The sequence below is a fragment of the Neodiprion fabricii genome, chromosome 5 (genome assembly GCF_021155785.1).
Source record: "Neodiprion fabricii isolate iyNeoFabr1 chromosome 5, iyNeoFabr1.1, whole genome shotgun sequence".
In the NCBI taxonomy this organism is placed as follows: domain Eukaryota; kingdom Metazoa; phylum Arthropoda; class Insecta; order Hymenoptera; family Diprionidae; genus Neodiprion; species Neodiprion fabricii.
In genome coordinates this window covers 16,670,948-16,692,529 of record NC_060243.1, presented here as the reverse complement: position 1 = coordinate 16,692,529, position 21,582 = coordinate 16,670,948, and the positions used below count along the sequence as shown (strand labels likewise).

General features: G+C 38.6%; 1 protein-coding gene across 1 annotated transcript in view; it reads left to right on the top strand.

Moving 5' to 3' along the window:
- LOC124182706 (UPF0489 protein C5orf22 homolog) overlaps positions 1 to 21,582 on the top strand; it is an 801,650-nt gene that overhangs the window by 407,041 nt on the left and 373,027 nt on the right. The window contains exon 4 of the mRNA XM_046570295.1: positions 16,596 to 16,722. Within this exon, the coding sequence (XP_046426251.1) occupies positions 16,596 to 16,722 (127 nt within the window). The remainder of the gene's footprint in view (positions 1 to 16,595; positions 16,723 to 21,582) is intronic.

The following is a 21,582-nucleotide window of genomic DNA, read 5'->3' as shown; positions in this document are numbered from 1 at the left end:
TTAATTTATCGTAAGATAAATTGGTGATTTGTTTGAGATGTTTCCTTTTTAGTTTTGTGAATTTCTGAAATCTCCAACTGGTTAAATCCTGGTCTTCAGTTCTCTGGAAGACTTTTCCTTTTGGATAAGCTCCAGTGAACTTGATGATACCAGCGATGTGAAATTCGTGAATAACTTTATTCATTTTTCACAAAACGTCTCAATTTCTACAACGTATTTTACCGAATCCCTTCTCCTCTCTTTTCGCACCAATCCCGTGAAATGAGCGTTGCTTATTAAACTTGAACTAATTTTCTACCAATCAAACATTTACAAATAATTCGAAATCAACTTGGAACTAGTTTACAAACTATAAATCAATGAACAAACCTTTCCTACACAACGTTACGATGAGATCGCGATCTTACCGAAAGAATTCGCATTATGGTAATCAGAGAATGAAAAGGGGAAAGCCGAGTTGGGGGAATAAACACGAGGACAGAAAACGATCGACGAATGCACGCGGTTGAAGGCAGTGAAAGGAGCATTGATATTGGTCGGTTAGACGCCTGCGTAGAAATGTTCGTGCATTAGCGATCGAGTCCGAAGACGTCCTCCGACTTCCTAAATCCACTTATCCTTGCGAGCATGTGCGTATGGAGAATTATGCGGGGCGTGGGAAGCGGAGAGTCACGTGTTGACGGAAGGAGGCGGTCGGAAATGAGATGCAGGAATTTAGCGAGGGTTAGGATGATACAAAAGAAATCAGATAAGAGACCGCATTCGATTAAGGACAAGAACCGACTCGTTGCTTACCTTATTCTTTCTCATGCCATTCGTCAACTTGACTTTCAACTTGCTTATCCGTTGAATTCCTGTACAAAAATCGATGTAGGCCAAAATCTAGGTACACATTTTTTTTTTTTTTTAATTGTTAAAAAACCATTTGTAGACATATCCTTAGGTAATTAATGAATACGACGCAAATTAGATCGAACGATGGTCGAACCTGGGACATCTACCCTAATTTCAGTTTTTTCGTCATTGGTTGTTTTCGATTTAAGATTATCAAAGTTAAAGTTGGAGGAATTTCTTTTCCTTCAGCTTCGATCTGTTTATACTGAACGTACATCGAGAAAAATAATATTATATTGTCGGTAATTGAATTTGCGGAACTATGGCTTGAATTATTATTTAAATATCAATCAAGCAACAAGTATGCGTATACTCAACGTAAATAAAATTGAGGTGTAAAGTAATCGTGTGTTAAGCATACCTCGTTTGACATCAGTGTGCATTCGTCAGTTATCGCACTTCCACCAGAAATATTCAATAAAGCAAAAAGGTTACAGCTCTGCTCGTCCGTTTCATACACTTAATTGAAAGAGTGAATCCAAAATTGCTGCCGAAATCTGCAGCAAAAGTTTTACAGATGAAAACAACAGTGATCCCGTTTTCCAGCAAAAGTAGATTTACCGAGAAAACTAGACTCCAATTATTCGGATAAAGGCTGAATAATAGCCGGAGATTTAAGAGAAAAACAAATGCCATAAACGAGTCGTTAAATGCGTAAACGAAACAGTTAATTGCCTGCTTATCATACGGACTTTTATTACCGACTTTTCATTTCATCGCCGATGCACGAGCCATAAACGAGAAAAACGGCCTACTCAAAGTATACAGATGGACAATTAGCGCGGTCGTTGATGCTCGATTCTGATTGGATACTAGATAAATTGTGTACATTTTCTGACAAGGATAGAGAAATGATCGCAGAGCTGCAGGCTGCATGAAAATACGATAAAACAGTTCAGTTCAGCTCAACACTCTTGGGCGTACAGGACAGCATTACAGAGCTGACCGAGCAAGACTCTCGGAGTCGAGCTTCCCACGGCTGTTGACATGTTTTGTGTTCATTAGTCTGGCCTCCGAGACCCGGACGATTGCATAGCTGCTCCCTGTTTCCCGGATCTACGATCTGCACCGTAACCTTTTCTCGCCATCAGCCTTGCCCGACGCTCGGTATTTCTACACACGCGCAAGCATACATGCTTCACTTTTACCCGCGCATATTCCGTCGGAGATTTTTCACATTTCTCTTGAAAAACTGAGGCAGGTTAGTTTCAGCACGATTTTTTAGCGTCTTGTAGTTCGCGAATCAGAACGAACGATCGCGAGCGATCGAGGCGCCAGCTATCGGTGGCGTCCCTCAACTTTGCAGCCCCGTTTGACCGTTTTGCATTCAAGGGAGGGGGGGGTTAGGGTTTGCACTTTCGAAAAATCGATTTCATTTTTGTCTTATCTTATTGTCAAACATTTCAAAAATATTTTCCCAAAATTTTAAGTCGATCTGAGCAAAACTCTTGAAGTTATTGTCTAGTTAGTCTCCTGCCCTTTAACACTATAGCTCTGACAGCTGGTATACAGCTTATTCACTTCTATCGTTCTGGTCCATTATACCGTTTCGAGAATATTTTATTTAGTAAAAACAGGTAAGTAAAGCCATAAAGACATATTTTATATTTGTATGTATACTATACATTGTACAATATTTTAAAACGAGAGACGAGCGTCAGTTTGTCGTTGTACGTTCGATCATGCGCTTGTGATTTTTTCTCAAAACTACTTTTTCAAAGTCCGTGTTCACTGCCATTTAAAAACTACTTGACCGGTTCATTTCAAACTTGGTACACATTTTCTACATATGAAATACCTCCCCCTACGTTTGGTTAAAATTTTTTTTTTACATTAAGGGGGTTTCCTACCCACAAAATGGCGGAATTTTTCGGGGAAAATAGCAGTTTACACTTTAGATGGACACCAAAAATTTTGAAATGAAAAAAAAAAAAAATCAAAGAACGTTGGGGGGAGGATTTGATGATACTTTGACTAAGTTCTAATGGTTTTTGATATCAGATAATTTCCGACCGAGATATAGTGAACACCGCAAATTGTTTTTTTTTCTGAGACGTTCTGGGGCAAGCTGTGTCACCGGCTTGTTTTTCAATATTTCCGCATGAAAAAATTATAGAATATTGTTAAAAGTATACTTAATAATGTGCAAAGGGTTTGACTTAATTTGCTGAATCCATACTTTAAAAAAAAATTCAAAAAAAAGTGTTTTTTTTTTACGCTGAAACCCTTACCGCCCCCCCTTAAAATCCAGTCAAACCTTCGTATTTTCGCTTAAAATTTGGAAGAACTTCTCTCACCGCAACGCTGTTGCATTTACCGGTATTCCGTCGCACATGTGCTGACGCGATTGCGAGCAAACCAGTCATGAGGTCTGTACAAGATAAACGTGTTTGTTTCCTTCACTCCTTTGTCAACTTTACTGTTGCTGCAACTACGACTGCAAATTATGATAGTTATTTCTTTCCCCATTTCTCAATCCCTTTCTCTCCATCCCCTCTCTCTATCACTCCCGAACAAAGACAGAGAAATGAACAAGCAACTTGGCGTAGGTTACATACAAACGATGAAAGGATATAATCAGAGTGACGCAAGGTTTTGTCATTGAGGCTAGAACGTGCTGCACAAAAGTAGAATGAAATTGCAATTTGTATGTCAACACGTCATTGGCGTATATGTATAACTGTAACGTGATCTCAGAGGCGACTTGGAGTATTCAGAAAATTTCGATCCACAAAAGTTTCATCAGCACTAAAATTCTCACTATGCAGCAGTTCTGTAACGTTTATAAGGCCTGGCTCTTTTAGAAGTCAGCAGGTAACTCGGAAACTTCACCGAACGTGTTAACTATTTGTATACATAAATCATACCTCTAAGAAATATCGAATTTCAAGGGAAAAATGCCGGCTCTTTAAAGGTCAATCGTTTAATTTCTCATTATCATCATCATTATTTTAATTTCATGTAACAAAAAAAAAAAACGCGCACAATGCAAAAACAAATAGGTCACTGAAGGTACGACGAAGTAAAAAGCCTTAAAAATAAAATTAAGCCGATCCTGTTCTCAAGATTGAAAATAATTTTTCTCCAATACAATTCCAAGGAATAGTTATTATTGATTAATGAGATGTAAGCAAAGATGAGCAAATTTGTAATAAGAATATTTTCACGCTCAAATTACTTCAAGTATTGTAATTAAACTGTATTTCAATGCTTATTACTTTCATGATTGTAATTAAGTTGCATTTTGATGCTATTTCCATTGAGCATTGTAATCAAAGGAAATTTTATTACAATGCCGTAGGTAATTAGCATCAAGATGTAGATGATGTGCAAAAAAATCGGTACTGAATGTAATTAAATTACATGAATGTAATCGAAATACATATTTTTATCGCCCAAAATTGTTAACGCTTTGCAGCAGGGCGGCATTTATATATTTTTAGTTTCAGTTATATGTTCAAGAATAACAATCGCTTCGCAATAATTTGAAATCTTGAATAATTTGTTTATCCGAAGAAAAGAACGTAAAAAAATCATCATTTTTCTGTAGAAAATTAATTATCTTCCGAAGTTCTCGGAGTTTCTACGCCAAAGTGTCTGCTCGAGATTTGGGGGTCAGTAATTACAAATTTGTACTCAGATTTCCAAAATTCATGATGCCGGATCAGATTTGGCGGACTGGAATGCAGAAAGTCGTTTGACGAAAGTAGAATTGGTGTAGTTTGGTGGGTTTTCAGTCGGTAGGATTCCGATACTACTATGCATGGTGTCCATGACGGATTTCCCCACCACCACACCTAAAAAAAAAGTGCTTCATTACGTTGAAGTAATTCAATTAGTATGAGCATCAATCACTTGGGATTGAATTATTTTGAGCGCTTGTAGTTAAATGAAATACAGTTACAATACTCAAAGTAATGTGTAATTAAATCTGCAATACTATAAAAAATGTAATCGATGCTGCCCATCTCTGGGCACAAGTTATTCGAGTGGACGCTCGCAAGCATTTGCTTCTCTAGATTTGTGTCCACAGATTAGGATTTGCTTCAACAAAACAGAATAATCGTCTGAGTGTATTTTGGCCGTTAGACACCTGGATAAGGAAAAAAAATCATTCGTGTTTCATCGTCTTTTCGCGCAGGCTGTCCACTTGAATATCAAGGTTATGCGGGTGATGCAAGGTTTCTTAGGTTGAGCAGATTGCAAGCAGCTGATGAGCGGGAAGACTTGACAAACTTTTCTTACTAACTGACCGATGCCTAAACATTGCTGGACGTCATCGTAACAGCATAATTATAATTCAGCACTCGAAGCGAGAAATTTTGACATCTCTTTTCCCGTTCGAATAAGTTGGCTACCGTGCGTAGCAGACGAAAACATTGTAGCGGTCGAATCGTGCCGACCAATGAAGTTCAATTGTTTCGCGCATGCGCAGTCGGTAACTTGGCCTGCCAAGTATCGCAGTTTCATTTCGATACAGCCTTGATTGAAAAAAAAAAAACACACGCAACAATTTATACAACTCTTTTATACGACATTTTGAAGCTAGTACCGAGAACTTAATTCCTAATCAGCAAGTCCCTAGCGCCATCTAGAGCGAGGAAAGTAATCTGAATGGAAATACCGAAGTGCAGCAGTGGTATCTCTACAACTCTAGCTGCGGCAGTCAATTAAAATTCTCAAAAAGGTCCTCGCGCGGTAAATTGCAAAGCGACGCCGCGGAGCAGAAGACGCGACTCGGGACGAGACATGACGAGACGCCGTCACGGCGACGCCGACGAGACAACCGAGGCTCAAGCAGGTCTCGATGTCGCGAGAAACTCTCGTCGGGTTTATATTCGAGAGTACGAGCGGTATGCGACACCGCGCCAGCAGCGCCGGGATTAATGGAAGACAAATATTGTGCTTAGCTATTTGCGCGGAACGCGATACTCTCTTGGATATGTTCGTCTTGGCAGTGATAACTTGAAAACGGAATGCCGCTACCGCCGACGATGACGATCAATCCGTGCTACCGAGCTGTGCAAACGCAAGTAAAACCTCCGACGTTTCACAACATCGCTTTTCCCTTGGTTAACTTCTCTAAATCCAAACACCTTCGTGTAGCACCGTAACGCGTTCCGTGCTCAAACGTGCCGAATCAAACCTAACGAATAACTGCAGATTCTGAGTCAGTGAGAAACGTTGCCTCGCACAATCACATAGCCAGATAGCACAAGGTTGAAGTTTCTCAAAAAGACGCTCGCAACATGTCGAACGACTCATTTCTGACCTCGAAAGGGTATATCCGTGTCCGAAAAATGTCATTTTTGACTCTTAGCGGTCCAAAAACGGGTCGTAAAACGTCTAATATTGTTGTCTTTTTTTTTCTTCTTTTTTACGATTCTAAAGTTTTGTGCTGTCTGGGATATTGCAGGTATATGCAAGTTTTCCATGACAGAACTCAACTCAGAAGACAATAGAAAAATCAAAGTCGTCAAAAAGAATCTTGAAAGATGTCTTATTGCACATTTTTTTTCACCTTGAAAGGATATTTTTCTTATTTATTGGTTATATTCAAGCCCAAAAAATATCTTTTGTGACGCTCAGATATAAAAAAAAAGGGACATCATTTAGATATCATTTTGATGACTTTCAGTTTCTTGCTGATTCGTTAATTTTCGATGTTGATATATCAGTAGAAGAAAAATTCAACTAATTTCAGATCAATCCTTGAATTCTTCATTCCAAAGTGCAATAAAACCTTTACCTAGCCATTAAATTTGAGATTCTTCAGGGAGTTCAGAAAAAGTTATAGCGAACGACGAGCCTTCGGATCATCTGCATTGATCAACCTCATTATCGAAAAACTCGCGTAGATTGATTATTACACCGTTCAATCACGGTCTCTACGTTTTAATTCTTGGTCAGCCAAGCACTGTTAAACCAATCATAGCATTCACAAACAATAAACATAATTTTCATACGTCTGTATTTGGGTTCGCAATAATAATTGTCTTAAACAAATGAAGATACATTCAACAAATAAGAGCAGTGTTCTCCGAATTAAAAAAAAAAAAAAAAAAAAATTAAACGTTGGAACTCAACTATCATGAACGTGACGACCCTGAGGTTTTTCTTCAATTTCCTCAAATGAGAAAAGCATATCTGATATTCACGATTAAGAATGGCATATTTCTTTGTCAGTATTTAATATGACACTTAATTCATGTTGCATAAATTACAATGAAACGCTAATTTTTTCAGTGACAACAATTGAACAATTATTTTTCAATCTTTACAAAATGATTTTACTGCGTGGATCTGATTTCGAAATTGCAACAGAATCTATGGAATTGTCGTGCCAAATCTTTTCTTACACATTGATAAAACATTTTCCTTTCCGTGCGCTATAAAATCAACTAATGTGTAAAAATAATATTTGGTTGGATATATATACACTAATCGTAGAAAGCTGTAAACAGCTGTTGCTCATTCAACCGTATAGTGCAAGTATTAATCAAATTTATTGTAGCTGCATCATTGGAATCCTTGTTTGACTTAATCGGCTATCATCCCAACAGATATTCAGGACCAGTGTTACGGAACTAGACTAAGATTTAATCACAATTGCAAGATTCGAAGCCGACCGCGAAGATCCTTTCAAAATTTCTGTCGCACTGTTAAACCATTCATTTTAAATATTCTTGCAATTCTTACGACAATATTTTACCCCGCTATCGAAATACCCGATGCATCGGAATTTGTTGCTTCGGCGTGGAAAGTGCTCGATAGTTTGTATCTTGAGTCCATTGCACGTTTGTCCAGCTGCAAGCTTCTTCCAAGAGTCATCCATAGAAGCAAGAAACGAATATTTGATTTAAAAAAGCCCCAGTCATGAGTCGGAATTTTGTTTTACAAACAGCATCGTAGGCACAAGATTTATTATTTAACCGCTCGGAATTAATTTTCAAATCACGTGATGTATCACTATATCAGTTACTCGTGACCTAGGATTCCATTGAGCCACCGCCAGGTGGCAGCTTATCTGTGGACATGTATTTAATTTATACGAGTAATGTGATAATCTGGATTTATTGAGGCACTGATCCGCGATTCAAATAATATACCAAATTCCTTCTCTTCAGGGAAATGGAGACTTAATGTTTGCGACGCGTTTTCTGGGAGAAGCTATTTCTCAGTTATGTGTTACAATTAGACACCATACGTCATTCCGCGATTATTATTATCGGTTTGGATGTCAGGCGTGCATTCTGCACAGCATGCATTACTCAACTACAGTATATCTGATATTATCAGACATACCACGTTGACGAAGACAGCCAGTAAGGTAACCGTACCAGTTATTGACACGTTTGGACTCAATTATTGACCCTTTTATTCTCCAAAATTATAAACTTACGGCACAAATTGTGAATTTTTCGATAACTGAAACCAATTGCTAGATGGTCAGACTCTACAAATTTATTTTTTCGTAATTGTATAACCGAGGATTAAATAGATACAACAAAAAAATGTCAATAATTGGGACAGGGTCAATAACTGGTACGCTTACCTTAGTATACTTCTCGCAAAAATTAAGGGAACAACAAAATTTTCGCAATTTTTTGGTGATTTTCAACAGGCTGTATTTCAGTGAAAAATGGTCGTGCAAGAAATAAAAAAACAAAGCTTTTTAAGCTTGAAGACTCTAGTTTTTGAATTTTTTGGTTAAAAATTTTTCGAAGCACTATTAGCCATGCAATCTTTGGATAAAGCACGAAGAAAAAATTTTCAAAATTTTTTACATTTTTTCTTTTGCTCTACGGGCATGGAAAAATTTTTCTGAGCTAAATCAATGCATAGGTCGCATAGCCTGTTTACTCAGCTTCAAGATGCTGTTTTTTGAACCTCGATACGACCATTTGTCTTCGAGATATCGAATTTTGAATGCCAAAGGATCCTCTTTCACTCAACTGCCGATATCTCTGGAACTACTGGTCGCACAGCGAGCCGAAGGGCAGTTTCTTTTTCTGCAGAAAATTTCTTACAAAAATCTGTCAAGGTTGATGTCAAAAAAATCAAGGGAACAAGGTTTTTGTTTCTTATGGAACCTTGTTCCCTTAATTTTTTCAAAATTTTAATCAATCGGTCCAGGAAAACCGCTGAACCGATCGATCTACCGATTTAGGGGGACCTTTGGGGTACATTAGGCTGTAAAATTTTCTTCTAACCTAAGCTTTCCCCCCAATACTGACGAAGATACAGTCAATTATCCAAAAAAAGGCAAAATGGCATTTTTTTGCTCTTTTTTCACGTTAACGCTACAGGTGGAAAAAAATTTTTTTTGACATCAGCCTTGACAGATTTTTGTAGGAAATTTTCTGCAGAAAAAGAAACTGCCCTTCGGCTCGCTGTGCGACCAGTAGTTCCAGAGATATCGGCAGTTCAGTGAAAGAGGATCCTTTGGCATTCAAAATTCGATATCTCGAAGACAAATGGTCGTATCGAGGTTTAAAAAAAAGCATCTTGAAGCTGAGTAAACAGGCTATGCGACCTATGCATTGGTTTAGCTCGGAAAAATTTTTCCATGCCCGTAGAGCAAAAGAAAACATGTAAAAAATTTTGAAAATTTTTTCTTCGTGCTTTATCCAAGGATTGCATGGCTAATAGTGCTTCGAAAAATTTTTAACTAAAAAATTCAAAAACTAGAGTCTTCATGCTTCAAAAGCTTTATTTTTTTATTTCTTGCACGACCATTTTTCACTGAAATACAGCCTGTTGAAAATCACCAAAAAATTGCGAAAATTTTGTTGTTCCCTTAATTTTTGCGAGAAGTGTATCATTCGCATCATTAAAGTCCGCTTGATTATTTATTATTAGCATAACGTTTAGATTAAGTATCAAGATTTAATAGTAAGAAATTAGCTATAACTATAAATCGAAAATGGACGAAGGATACGCTTTTTGAATCGGAAACAACTCTACACAATCGTACTATAAGTGGGTCTCAGACTGATGATAACTCGATTTCCGCGAAGACCTTAATCCGCAATTTCGCCAAGTCAATAATATCTGTTCCATTATTCCTGCATGAACATCCTCACAAATTTCCATAACGTATAGTTCCTGTAACTTTCGGGTATCGTACTGTTAGTTCACGTATCAAACTTGCCTTGCAGAGATTTCAACATGTTTGTCTAACTAGTTTGCCAAGTGACTGCAGAATTTCGAAGTGATACTCCTTGCAAACTAAAATCACATGCGGTATTCCGTCTAAGACGTCTTATTAAGGTGTTTCGAGTACCGTAATACGACGCTGGAGAAAATGGAATCGAATATCGTAAACACTCTTGAAACACTTCAAGGTATGCGCATAAGTACGCGTTACGGTCGCGCTGTTCAATCTCACACCGCGACTTATCACACATGCATACCTAAGTTCGCCTTCGACTCCGCTCGTTAGTGCTTCGAGACCCCAAGATGAAAATTGATTATGCGTGCATGCGCTGCGTCACTTTTCAACGTACCTGCTCTTCGCTCTCCGGTTGACTCCAGCGTCTTTATCCACCATCAGACTGATTCGTCTAGATTGAATATTCGATCCCTGTGACTCGACTGCGGTCTTTCATTCCTCAGGGGATCAAAAATCGCAATTTGGAAGTGGACGGAGTGAAGACAATTAAAAATAAAAACTCATGAAAAAATAAAACAAAATGACTATGTATTTGATTTTATAGTACGTGGAAGAGAAACTATTCTAGTAATGTCAGCAAGCATACTACAAAAAATGATGATTATGCATTCGTTTCGTATGTTGAGTGCATAATCGTCAGAATTACAACTATTATAACCATAAACAAAAAAAAAAAAAAAAATAAGAAAAATTAGCAGTGTCAAGTATGAAAAGAAAAATATTTCTTGAGTATTTTCAGCTTTAAACAGTCTGCGGCTAATCATACACCTAAAAAAGAGTTTTCCGATGTTACTAAATATGGTTATCAAATGTAGTGACCGAAGTGGTTCTTGATTCGAACAAATCAACTTTTACATGACGAAACAAAAATTGTTACTCTGACCACGAATCGAATGATTTTTTAACAGAAGAAAAGGAGGTCCATTCCTTTGCCATATTTGTGCAGTATTAGCAAAACAACGAAGATAATTGAACCGAAAATTTCACTGAAGGCTATAAAATTTCTTCACGGGGGATGCACGCTTGTTTTCAGCGACCCGCGTTGTTTCCTGTGGTACCGGTTCAGATTTTAAAGCGAATGGCTTACATACAACCGAAACGGTACGGTTACGAACTGAGAAAAAAATTCGAGGGAATTTTTCGCAGCTATAACCGCAGTCAGGCAAATAACATGAATTATCCGAGAGGTAGACAAAAAAAGGCTGCTCCACTCGAACAAGAAATCGTAATGCAGTGCAGTAAAAGTATACGTGCGGCAGAGAATTGAGCCCTAGACGCGCGGTCCAGTCATTACAGCTTTTTTAGCGAAGGAGGAGAAGGGCTTGCCAACATGGCGGATTGAAAGGGATGGAAGCGAAATGAATATTACAGCGGAAAGAGTTGTCGCCGAAACTTCATTCGTATTATCATCGGCCACAATGGCAGTTGACCGTTGTGACAGTTACCTCAACGTGTAGATGTACACTGAGAAAAATTTCATTTGTTATAGTAACTAGAAAATTACAGTAAAACAGGTATCGTTAAAAAAAACTGTTCGAATATTGTTGGAATTACGAAAAACGAGGTACGCGTTACCGTTTTGCGCTATCGTCGATCCTTTTTTGGTAATTGCAACGCAAAATCAGTTTATGAGGTTTAATCTACTTTGTTATTAAATAAGGCTTTAACGTCAATTTATTGTTGCACAACATTAAATTCTCGCAACAGTTGCAAGAAAATCTAGTAACAGTGGTCGTAATCGGAAAGAATAGTAACGGATACTAGACTTTTTGGTAACAGCTATAAACTAATTTTCAGTTTCTACCTAGAACTGTATTTTTCGATTGTGGTAAAAAATGAAAATAGTTCAGGACTGAGCTGTAACCGGAACTAAAAATTTCTCTCAGTGTAACATTACGATCGTACCTGAAGAATCATTACACTTCTGACTACAATTTTGTCAGAAATTATTACAACCGTACCATGATTCGATCATTTTAGGTACGAAAAGTTTATACAGAAGAACATAATTTTTTTGGGTGATTTCAATATTGCAGTATTGTGATGCAGTTAATTCCACCACAATGACTTAACAATGCTGTGTAGGTAATTTGAGGTTTTAATCATCGTCATGCTATTGCAAGCATCGCGCGATATTACTTTGCTATTTTTGAAATGTGCAGTATTATGTACAACAATTATACTACTGGGTCAGGAAATAATAAATAAAACCGTAATCATCTAGAATCTAGGTCGAGTAGAAATAAACCTTCCACCTTCTGACGGTGGTTTAACCGTGGCTCGACTATCGTTGACAGAGCAAAATCTGATCGTCAAGATTAGCGAGCTCCGTACCTGTATGTGAACCTTACAGCTTGAGGTTCCAACTTATATATCTACAGAGTATGCGGTGGCGTGGCGAAGCTTCTCGGACCGCGCATGCGCATTATCAAAATATTCGTAGAGTCTGCGCGTGCGCAACTAGTCAGCGATCCTGCGATAAATGAATAAAAATCAGCGGGTGTATGATATATGTGTTGTCATTATTGAATTGGTGATATTTTATCCAGCACGCGAGAAATCGAGACGATCGAAACTAGTGGACAACATATTGGTATCTGCTCTCGGTTTCCTGCAGATTACAAGGTTAAGTTATGACGGAGGGGCAGCGGGGAGTCGCTAAAGGGGGGGTTTATAAGTATACACACGTGTTTTACTACTCTTGAGGCAAAGAATTCTCGTAAAGCGAATAACGATCGCGAAATACGAGCCACGCCTCGTCTTTTTAGAGATGTATTTAATTGACGTCCATAGGGCAATGAATTATCACGAAAAAACCGGGAGAAAATGGGGGCCTCTTAGGGGGTGGGAATCCAGTGAGACAGAAATACCCGTGCAGCGTAAAAAGCGGTACACATGCATATATATGGGTGATTCTGCCGAAACGATGATTTTTGCCTGTAGTAAGCGGTTTTTTCCTAATAGTTACCGTTACTTGATGGAATTTTTTTTTCTTCATATACAGAATACAGCAGCCAAGCATATTTTTGGATAATTGTAGGAATTGAATTTTTGTTTCGAAGTATTACGTTTGCCATTACTTGCCTGTGTTTGACTCTTAAAATTCATTACTCTGAATTCATTACCTGTGATAATTCAAATTTTGAAACATTAAACTCACGAATGACTTACTGTCTAGATCAAATTCATCATTAATAATTTTGAACTCGATTTACTCACCAGCGATATCCCTGAAGGTCGTGAAACCTTGACACCGACTTGCTCTCATTAAGACTGACGAGTGAGAAATTTTTTTTTTAAATACCGGCGTTTCTTTCGCAAAAGATGCGGAACTTTCTTAATGCCGACAACTCTGATCAGCCGGTTGACCCTGGCTTCGATCACGCCGTCTCACTTACAGCCTCATATTGACGCCTGTCGAGGAAGCCGAACAAGAAATCCTGGAGCCAACTGCGTGATGAAATGTCGGTCTGGGTAAGAGAGAAGAGAAAAGAGAGTAATGACACAAAGGAAAATGGTACACACGCTGGAAACCATGTACGAAATGCAGCAAGACAAGAAAACGACGGAAACAAATTACCCAAACATTTTAAAAATAAACACGGATTTAACTGCGGCGCTGTATTCAAAACACGCCGTCACTACATGTTCCTCCATTATACTCCAGTCCGTTTTGTCTCTTCTTCTCTCTCTCTCTCTCTCTCTCTCTCTATCCTCCTCTCTCTCTTAACCCTCTGATTTTCTCAACGTGTTTTCCAATTTCAGACACCCGGTGTTTGTCTGCACAACTCGCAATAACGCATCAAATAACCCACTACTTTTATCTCTTCGTTTCAGAAACTCTCACAGTATTGGATGATTCACAGAAAATATTGCCGGTCTAGACAGACTGTCGTATTTATAGCAATTTACGATTAGCTGTATGAAGAAATACGGAAAATTCTTCAAGCGCAAAATGCGTACAGGGCAAAATGTCAATCATCGGACGAAACGACGCAAAATTTGAAAATAAACATGATAAGGGAACGTTAGAATCCGAAAAACAAATAGGGCGAATCAGATTTTCCAAATCAGGTTCTTATTGCCATCAAGCATGGACTTGGTTCTTTTCACCTGTCGTTAATTGATGTGAATACAAGTTCAGGTGTTCCATAATCTGTACAAAACTAGTTCCCCTGTGTCTTGTTTTTGAACGGACAGATATCTTCACATGACAGAATGAATGTGAGTATAGCTAGCTGAACCTTGTACAACGAAACACACGCCAAGCTACCCACGATTCGCTAAACCAATTTTTCTCACATCGTTGACAGCCTCGGAGGAAGTTCTTGATCTCATCGACAAATCCTGTCTGTCTATTCATTGTCCGCAGTGCACAAGGATTGCAATGTGACATTAGCGGGTATTGTGCAAATCGATATCAGCTTGTAAGGTGCGTGCAATTACCTTTGAATATTTGTTGCGCACTATTCGCGAGTGCACGTGTTATTAGATAAATAGGCACCTCACTCGCGGGCAAAAGTCATTATACTGATGCAGGTGGCTAATCATTATGGGGTATGCGATGATTGCATGGCACCAGAGATATTATATTGTCGAGATAATGTCAAAACCAATTTCATAATTCGATAATAATTAGGCTCGTAAGTATTGTGCAGTGTTAGTAGCAATAAATACTGTCCATTGTGAACAGGAAAGCAATGACAGTTAATTTTTTACAATTGGTTTTATTATTCCTTACGATTTTTATGCGTTTTGAAGCATTTTTTATTGCACAAGAATTTCGACCAGGCAACTTGAAATCTTGGGAAAAGTCTTGGGTATCAAATCTCATGTGATTCATAAACTCTACAAGTTAGGCATATATGCGCACAATTTTCCGAAACGTTGTTTTTGCAATTATTAGTTTCAAGAAACCCTGTTGACTTGACTTCCGCGTGGACCGCAGTAGCTTTCATAATTTGTTGTGTCCTCTCATTCCTTGTCGGAAAAATTTGGCAAGAAGAAGAATTTGAACAAACTACTCTTCCAATTTCAGTCTCTGAGATATTATTATCTCGCGTAACGATTTATTGTAACTCGTAACTAATTATAAAAAAGATCTTAAAAAACCTTCCATCGAATTATCAGCGCTCACTTTTTTACTCATACCAACTTTCTTCGTGTCTAGTTAAATTCTCCCAGTTATTCGACGAAATTGATAACCGAGTCGGAGCTCTTTGTTACTTTGTGACTTTTTTTAGTATCAGACGCGGCTATTTTCGTTATCTGTTTACACGGAACTGCGTGGGTACATCTATCAACAAGTAGCTTGGATCTTTCCAAGGTGCAGAGTAGATTTGAATTGATCAAAGTCACGGCAATCGTGTTAAGGAATTGCGTTCATGCACATTCTTGAGCTGAATCAAAGATGGAAAGAAGATAAAGAAAGGACTGAGGTGAAAAAGAGGCAAAAAATTTGAACTGAAATACCAGTTTTCGCGGTCAGATCAGCGATACGAGATGTACAAGCCAGATTCGAGGAATTAACATCGGATCGTAGCGTATACTCGAATGTTTATCGGACTACTAAGAATATCGAGCTGCTTGGCATACATGCAGCAGACTACCGCGGCTAATTAGCAATATGTATGCTCAATATGACACCGAATTACCGAATGGTTTGTGGAAACGAAAGAAGAGCAAGATGCCGCGCGCCAATATCGATGTGGTTTTATATTTGTATCCGACAGCATATTCTCGCACAGGCGAACCACGCGGGATCCCGAGGGTGTAAGTAACTGATAAGGTGATACATATATTTCCGGGATACGATGTAAGGACGAGAATAAAATCGTTATCTGAAATACTTTTTACCTCATTTTCATCGACGTTCATTCCGACACAGTGCAGCAGGTCTTTATTATCTCAAATCTTTATTTTGCATCACGCTCAATACGAGAAGTATAGTTATAGCATCGGACCTGAAAGACAATTTTTCTTCTTATAAATTATTTTCAATTTTCTCATGCCGACATGTATATATATACATGTTCTTAACGTCTCGTGAATCACACTAGATGAAGCCTTCGAAACCCAGGGAATTTTTTAGGAATTATTTATAAGTATGTTTTTGTGTGTCGAATAACGTTGGAAAACGATTCAGCAATAAGAAACGTCTGCATCAAAATCGTTTGTTTTTTAATCAAACGAAGCGAAAAGAAATTCTTGTTACCATTTGAAATCAAAATTTAATGTGTGTGTGAATTATTTTTGTAGGTTTTTTAGTTTGCTTGTTTCGTTAAGAATTTTAGAATATTTTTCGTCTTGAATTGTTTGAAGGTAAAATACCTTTTGTTCGAATGAGAACTTTTTCCAAATAATGCCTAACAATTCACGCGATCATCGTTTTTTGGTCAAAAACTGAGTGATCTTTCAATTGAAAATGCGTAGACCAACATTCAAAATTGAAGTTCGAATATTTTATGTTTTCAACTAACGAGGAGGAAATGCAATTCATAAGTTTCTTAATGTTTTTGTGTTGCAGGCTGACCAGCTCCGAGGCATATTTCGTTAGCGAAGCGCTTTACGCACTTCCTGAAGAACTCGAGAACGTGAAAGAAGTCACTTTGCACGTGATTACTATTGGCTCTTTCATGGAAGATCCGACAAAGGTAGGATTAATTCGATCTTTTTTTACGTGTACCACCTTCCAGTGTCGAAAAATTGTGAAAGTTACCAATTTCGAAATATTTCCACCTAATCATCTCCCACGTGACGATACGTAATAACGGATTCCTTAGTCTAAACAGAACGACAGTTCTCAAGCACACAAAAACACCCGCTTAGTGAACCGTTTTGTTTCTGTTGTTTAATATTTTCTTCGGAAGTATGAAATATCGTTCTGCTTTCTTCTGATTTGTTAATTTCACTTCAAAGTTCCTACCGCGCTCCAATTTTCTTATAATTTCACATCTCCGGCTGAAAAGTGTGTTTCATCAATTTTTCACAATTCCGACAAGACGCTCGATTTGAAAATGCCAATCTCGCGAATTAATACACAGATGTCCTTTCAGGGTTCTCTAAATGTATTTCATTCCATCTTGACTTTCGAAGGAATAGAATTCCAGAGGAAGATAGGACAATGTTGTTTTATGAGACCAGAAATGATGTCATCATGGTCTGAAACACTATCAATAAGAAATGTCAGCATCCGCGCAATCTTTTCAAAAATTCATCAGCTTCGTTTAACACTTCTAACCCCAACGCCACTGCGTGAGATGACGATCTGAAAATAAAAGTGATTAGCGTCAGAGACGATTAACCGTATATGAAGAAGGCAAACGTAGTTCAGACCACTGTAACTGCAAAATTTCATTGCGTGCTAGGCATGATAATTGTTTTTGGAAATGAATTCAAATTGAATACGTGCAGTGCAGCGATACCTAGAAATACAATTTTAACAATTGACTTAGTCTTCTATGTCAGTTCACGTTTTTCAAGCGAACCATCAAATGATTTCACTCAACTGTGAATACTACCAACATCAATACTTAATTCAACGCTTCTGGTGTTTTCTCACTCTTTAGAGGAAAATGAGAAGAATGAATGGAATCAGAAGATTCTGCTGTGTAACCTCTGTGCTTCTTGTAGCAAAAAAATTTATCAAATTTGCCACAGGTGGGGTCATCATACGTGTTTCGCCTGAAGCAAACACACAAACACACACAACCGTTGTGCAATATCTGTGTGTGATACGTGAAGCTTGCGAGTCTCTGCGGGAAGTGTGAAGCGTGGTTTCAAAGACACGAGTTGAGCGGACGGAATATGGGCGGATGATATGAGATACCCGGGTGTATGCGAATAAATAAAAACATCGCTAATTGCCAGCGCAGATGTTTGCTCACATACCCGGTAACCTTTCTTTATCGCTGCGCTGCACCAGGCCGATTAAAGCCGCTATATATGAGCAAAGCAGCGCAACATAAACCGCGAAGCGAAGAGAATTGCGGAGCATCGGAGAACGAGGCATCGGCAGGCGACCTGAGAGCTACTGCTAATTAAATGCAACTGCTAATTAGATGACTGATATCATATAAGTTGGGCATACTGGTGATGCTAATTCTTGAGAAGGAGATTTAACACGCCACATCACGTGTTCGCCATATTATACGCACCGCACTTCTTGCGCATATAATTATTCTATCCCATTTATCAACGTTGTAGGAATTCATAAATCATGGATGGACATGATACAATTTTAATGATGGCCGTCAGCTTCCTTCGCTCTTTTGATTAGGTTCTTTGGCATGGGAGAAAAGAAAATGTTAAATCGATAAATGTAAATTGCAAATAATAATATAGTCGGAGGAAATCGTGAATCTTAGGACTTGAGCACCGCACTGCGCATGCGTAAGACTCGTCGCGTATTCACGCAGGATAGCCAACCTCAACTTTAGCTCTTAAACACGAATCATGGAACTTATCTAGGTAATCCGAATTTTTTCAGGTTAAGCAGACCTGAAATATGTTATATGCAGTGATTCGGAAAGGCTCGTCAAGTTTCATTTTTCACCAAGTTATTTCGTCTCGCCACTCGACACGTGAGAATCGATTGAATTGGTTGCCCTGCTTGCTGGACAATAGAGTCCCATTGTTTTACGCATGCGCCGTCGGTTAATTAGCCTGCTAAGTTTCACCGTATCTTCGTGGCAAATGAATGCTTATGCATTATCCACTCCGATGTACCCGCTTGCTAATTCACTGGTACTCAGGCATAACCTGATATACGTGCGTTGTAACTGAACATTAACATGACCAAGCTTGTTTAGCGCCGAGAGAAGTTGACGCAGAAAATTAGTCCGACGACACGTTATAATCTACGAAGCTTATCACTGTGGAAGCCATCGGCAACAGTGTATACGAGCCTTGGGCTAATCGCAGTTCTAAAAAAGGGGGAATAAAATAGGACTGACATGGATATAGAGTGGGAGAAAAAAGAAAAAGAGGGAAGAGGAGGGAGGAAACCTGTACCTCCGATGAACACGGTATGAAAACAAGGAGAAAAGAATGAGATTTGAAAACCTTTCACGGCCGTAGCACGGTCGCATGGCGAAAAGTTATAAATTCATCGCAATAAATTGACAGTCAACTGGTGCAGCAGTAATGTGCGTTATCTCGGCCCCGCGGAGTGGTAAGTATACGTATATAATACATTTTTAGTGAGGAACCTGCCTCACCTCATCTCGCCTAACCTGGAACACGTTATCTGAACCCGGTCTCTGATTTATGGTTCGTACTTATACCCGCCTCCCAGCCACCGTCGCCTCTACGTACATAACCGTTCGCGTATATTCCCGTTTTACCCGATTTGCAGCAAATTTATAAACTCATGCACAGCCCGAGATGAAGTCCTGCAGGACGAGACCGCGATAAATGGCATTGTGAAAGCGTTACATCACCTCTCTCATCCTCTCCAATGTCGTAAATAATCCGTCGGTTGAGACGTTGCGCCCTTCTTGGTGGTGGTCATTTTCAACTCTATCCTACAGCTTTTCATATATGGCCAAGAAGTGTCCAAGCTGTTAAACCTTCCGGGAATCTACGATGAAAGAAACAATTTTAAGAATGTTACACAAGTTTTGGTAGTACGGGAATTATTGTATTACAATTTAAATTTGGTAAAGTACTGTGGTGTTACATCATGAAGATCGTTTGGAGATATCACAAGTCAAACATCCAGTATTCGTCTGAAGTTCAACCAAGAGTTTCAAGTTATTTATTATAAATGGTGCTTAAAATTATTATTGTATGTGGCCACTTTAATACACATCAAATTTTGTATCATGTCATAAAAAATATCATCAAGTTAGTGTCAAGTTTTACCAAATTCCATCCAATCTATGGAAATCAAACTATCCATTCTTCTCTCTAAAAGATTAGTTAAATGTAGTGAAACTCTTCAGAAACACTTCAGAAATTCACGAAGACTTGTACTTAGAATCTGACTACAGGTACCAAGGAAGTGGTAAGTATTGAACCAGTATTGCGATTTTGTGGTATTGGTTCCATTTTGGAATGCAATGTTAGTTGAAGCTTTGATATGTAACTAATAGGGAGTCAGTGATGAGCCACGTCTCTATTTCAACTCTTGGCAAATTTGTATCAGTATCAAGAACGGTTCCAAACACTTCAAGTGCACTAGTCCATCCGTTAATGATCCAATATATTAGCTCAGTAATGGTCCTTGACCTTCTGCCAAATAGCTTAGTGGTTACACGTTGTGGTCTCAATACTGGTTCAGCAATTGGCTAACCGTGATTGGGAATTCTCTATCCCTGGACTCATAATGTGGTACAATCTCCGATACGACAAGTTTAATGTGCATAGGGAAGTGGAACGCTTTGACCTTCTAGGTTCATCTTCTTCTGTTGATTCTTGGATCATTGAGAGAATAACGAGCGGAGTGTCATTAAGAACATCAAAAACTTTAGGCAGCGAATGTTATAAATAATTCACGGTACCATTGGCCATAAGTTCTTCGCACAAGAAGCTGGCGTGATTCTGTAAATGTGAAGTTTGCAATTTACATTCTACTTTGCGATTGGTTGCACTGAGGTATGGTTCAAGGCATAGAATCCTTTCATATCTGACTCGGTTCCATAAAAAGCTTGTGAAGTCATCCGAGGATTCTTCTAATTTAAAATTGTTGTTTGAAATCAATCAAGCTGATGCCTATACATCTGCTTAGATGATCATCCAGTATCCATCCTCATGCTTTCACTGTATACGTGTCCTACTACGCAGATACAAAATTGGAAATATTTTCAAATCTCTGCACACGTTGCACTGCCTTCAATGTGAGTATTCAAATAATCTCAAAAACAGTAATTATAAGATCCAAAAAAATCCAATGAGGGATTAAGAGATTCACCAGAATACGATGACGCTTTTGTGGTATAATTGGATGACTAAAGCAGCGAGGATGAGCCTTTACTCGGACGTGTAGAAACTTGCAACCATATTTACACAGCCGGTGTTGGTTGAGCGATATTAACGAGCAGCATATTCCCTTTCGCTCTCGCGTCAATCGCCTAAACCACTACCTTCCACCTCAGTCTGGGCAAAAATCTTGCCGAGCGGATGTTGCGAAACTCGGAAAATAACTAGCCGAGCAGCCGCGGCCGGGCTTTGATCTGACTGCGACAGAGGCACAGAAAGTCATGGAATTTAGACTCGGAGTAGATAAATTAGCAACTACGGAATACAACTTTTCATTCGAATTTTTTTTCCAATATTATGAGTTCATGTGCAAGTAGAGGTTCTGAATTGTTAAAGTTCAGACTAACCGTTACATCGAATGCCATTAGTTCGAATTGTCAGATTCCCGAAGAGTAAACAATTCCGGGATGCTTTCGATTCTGAGGTATTGGAATTTCGAATGGTCCAAACATCCAATGGTAAAAATTCGTAATCATTGAAACTACGAACGGTGAAATTCTGTACGTCACCCACGTTCACATTTGCCCTGAAAC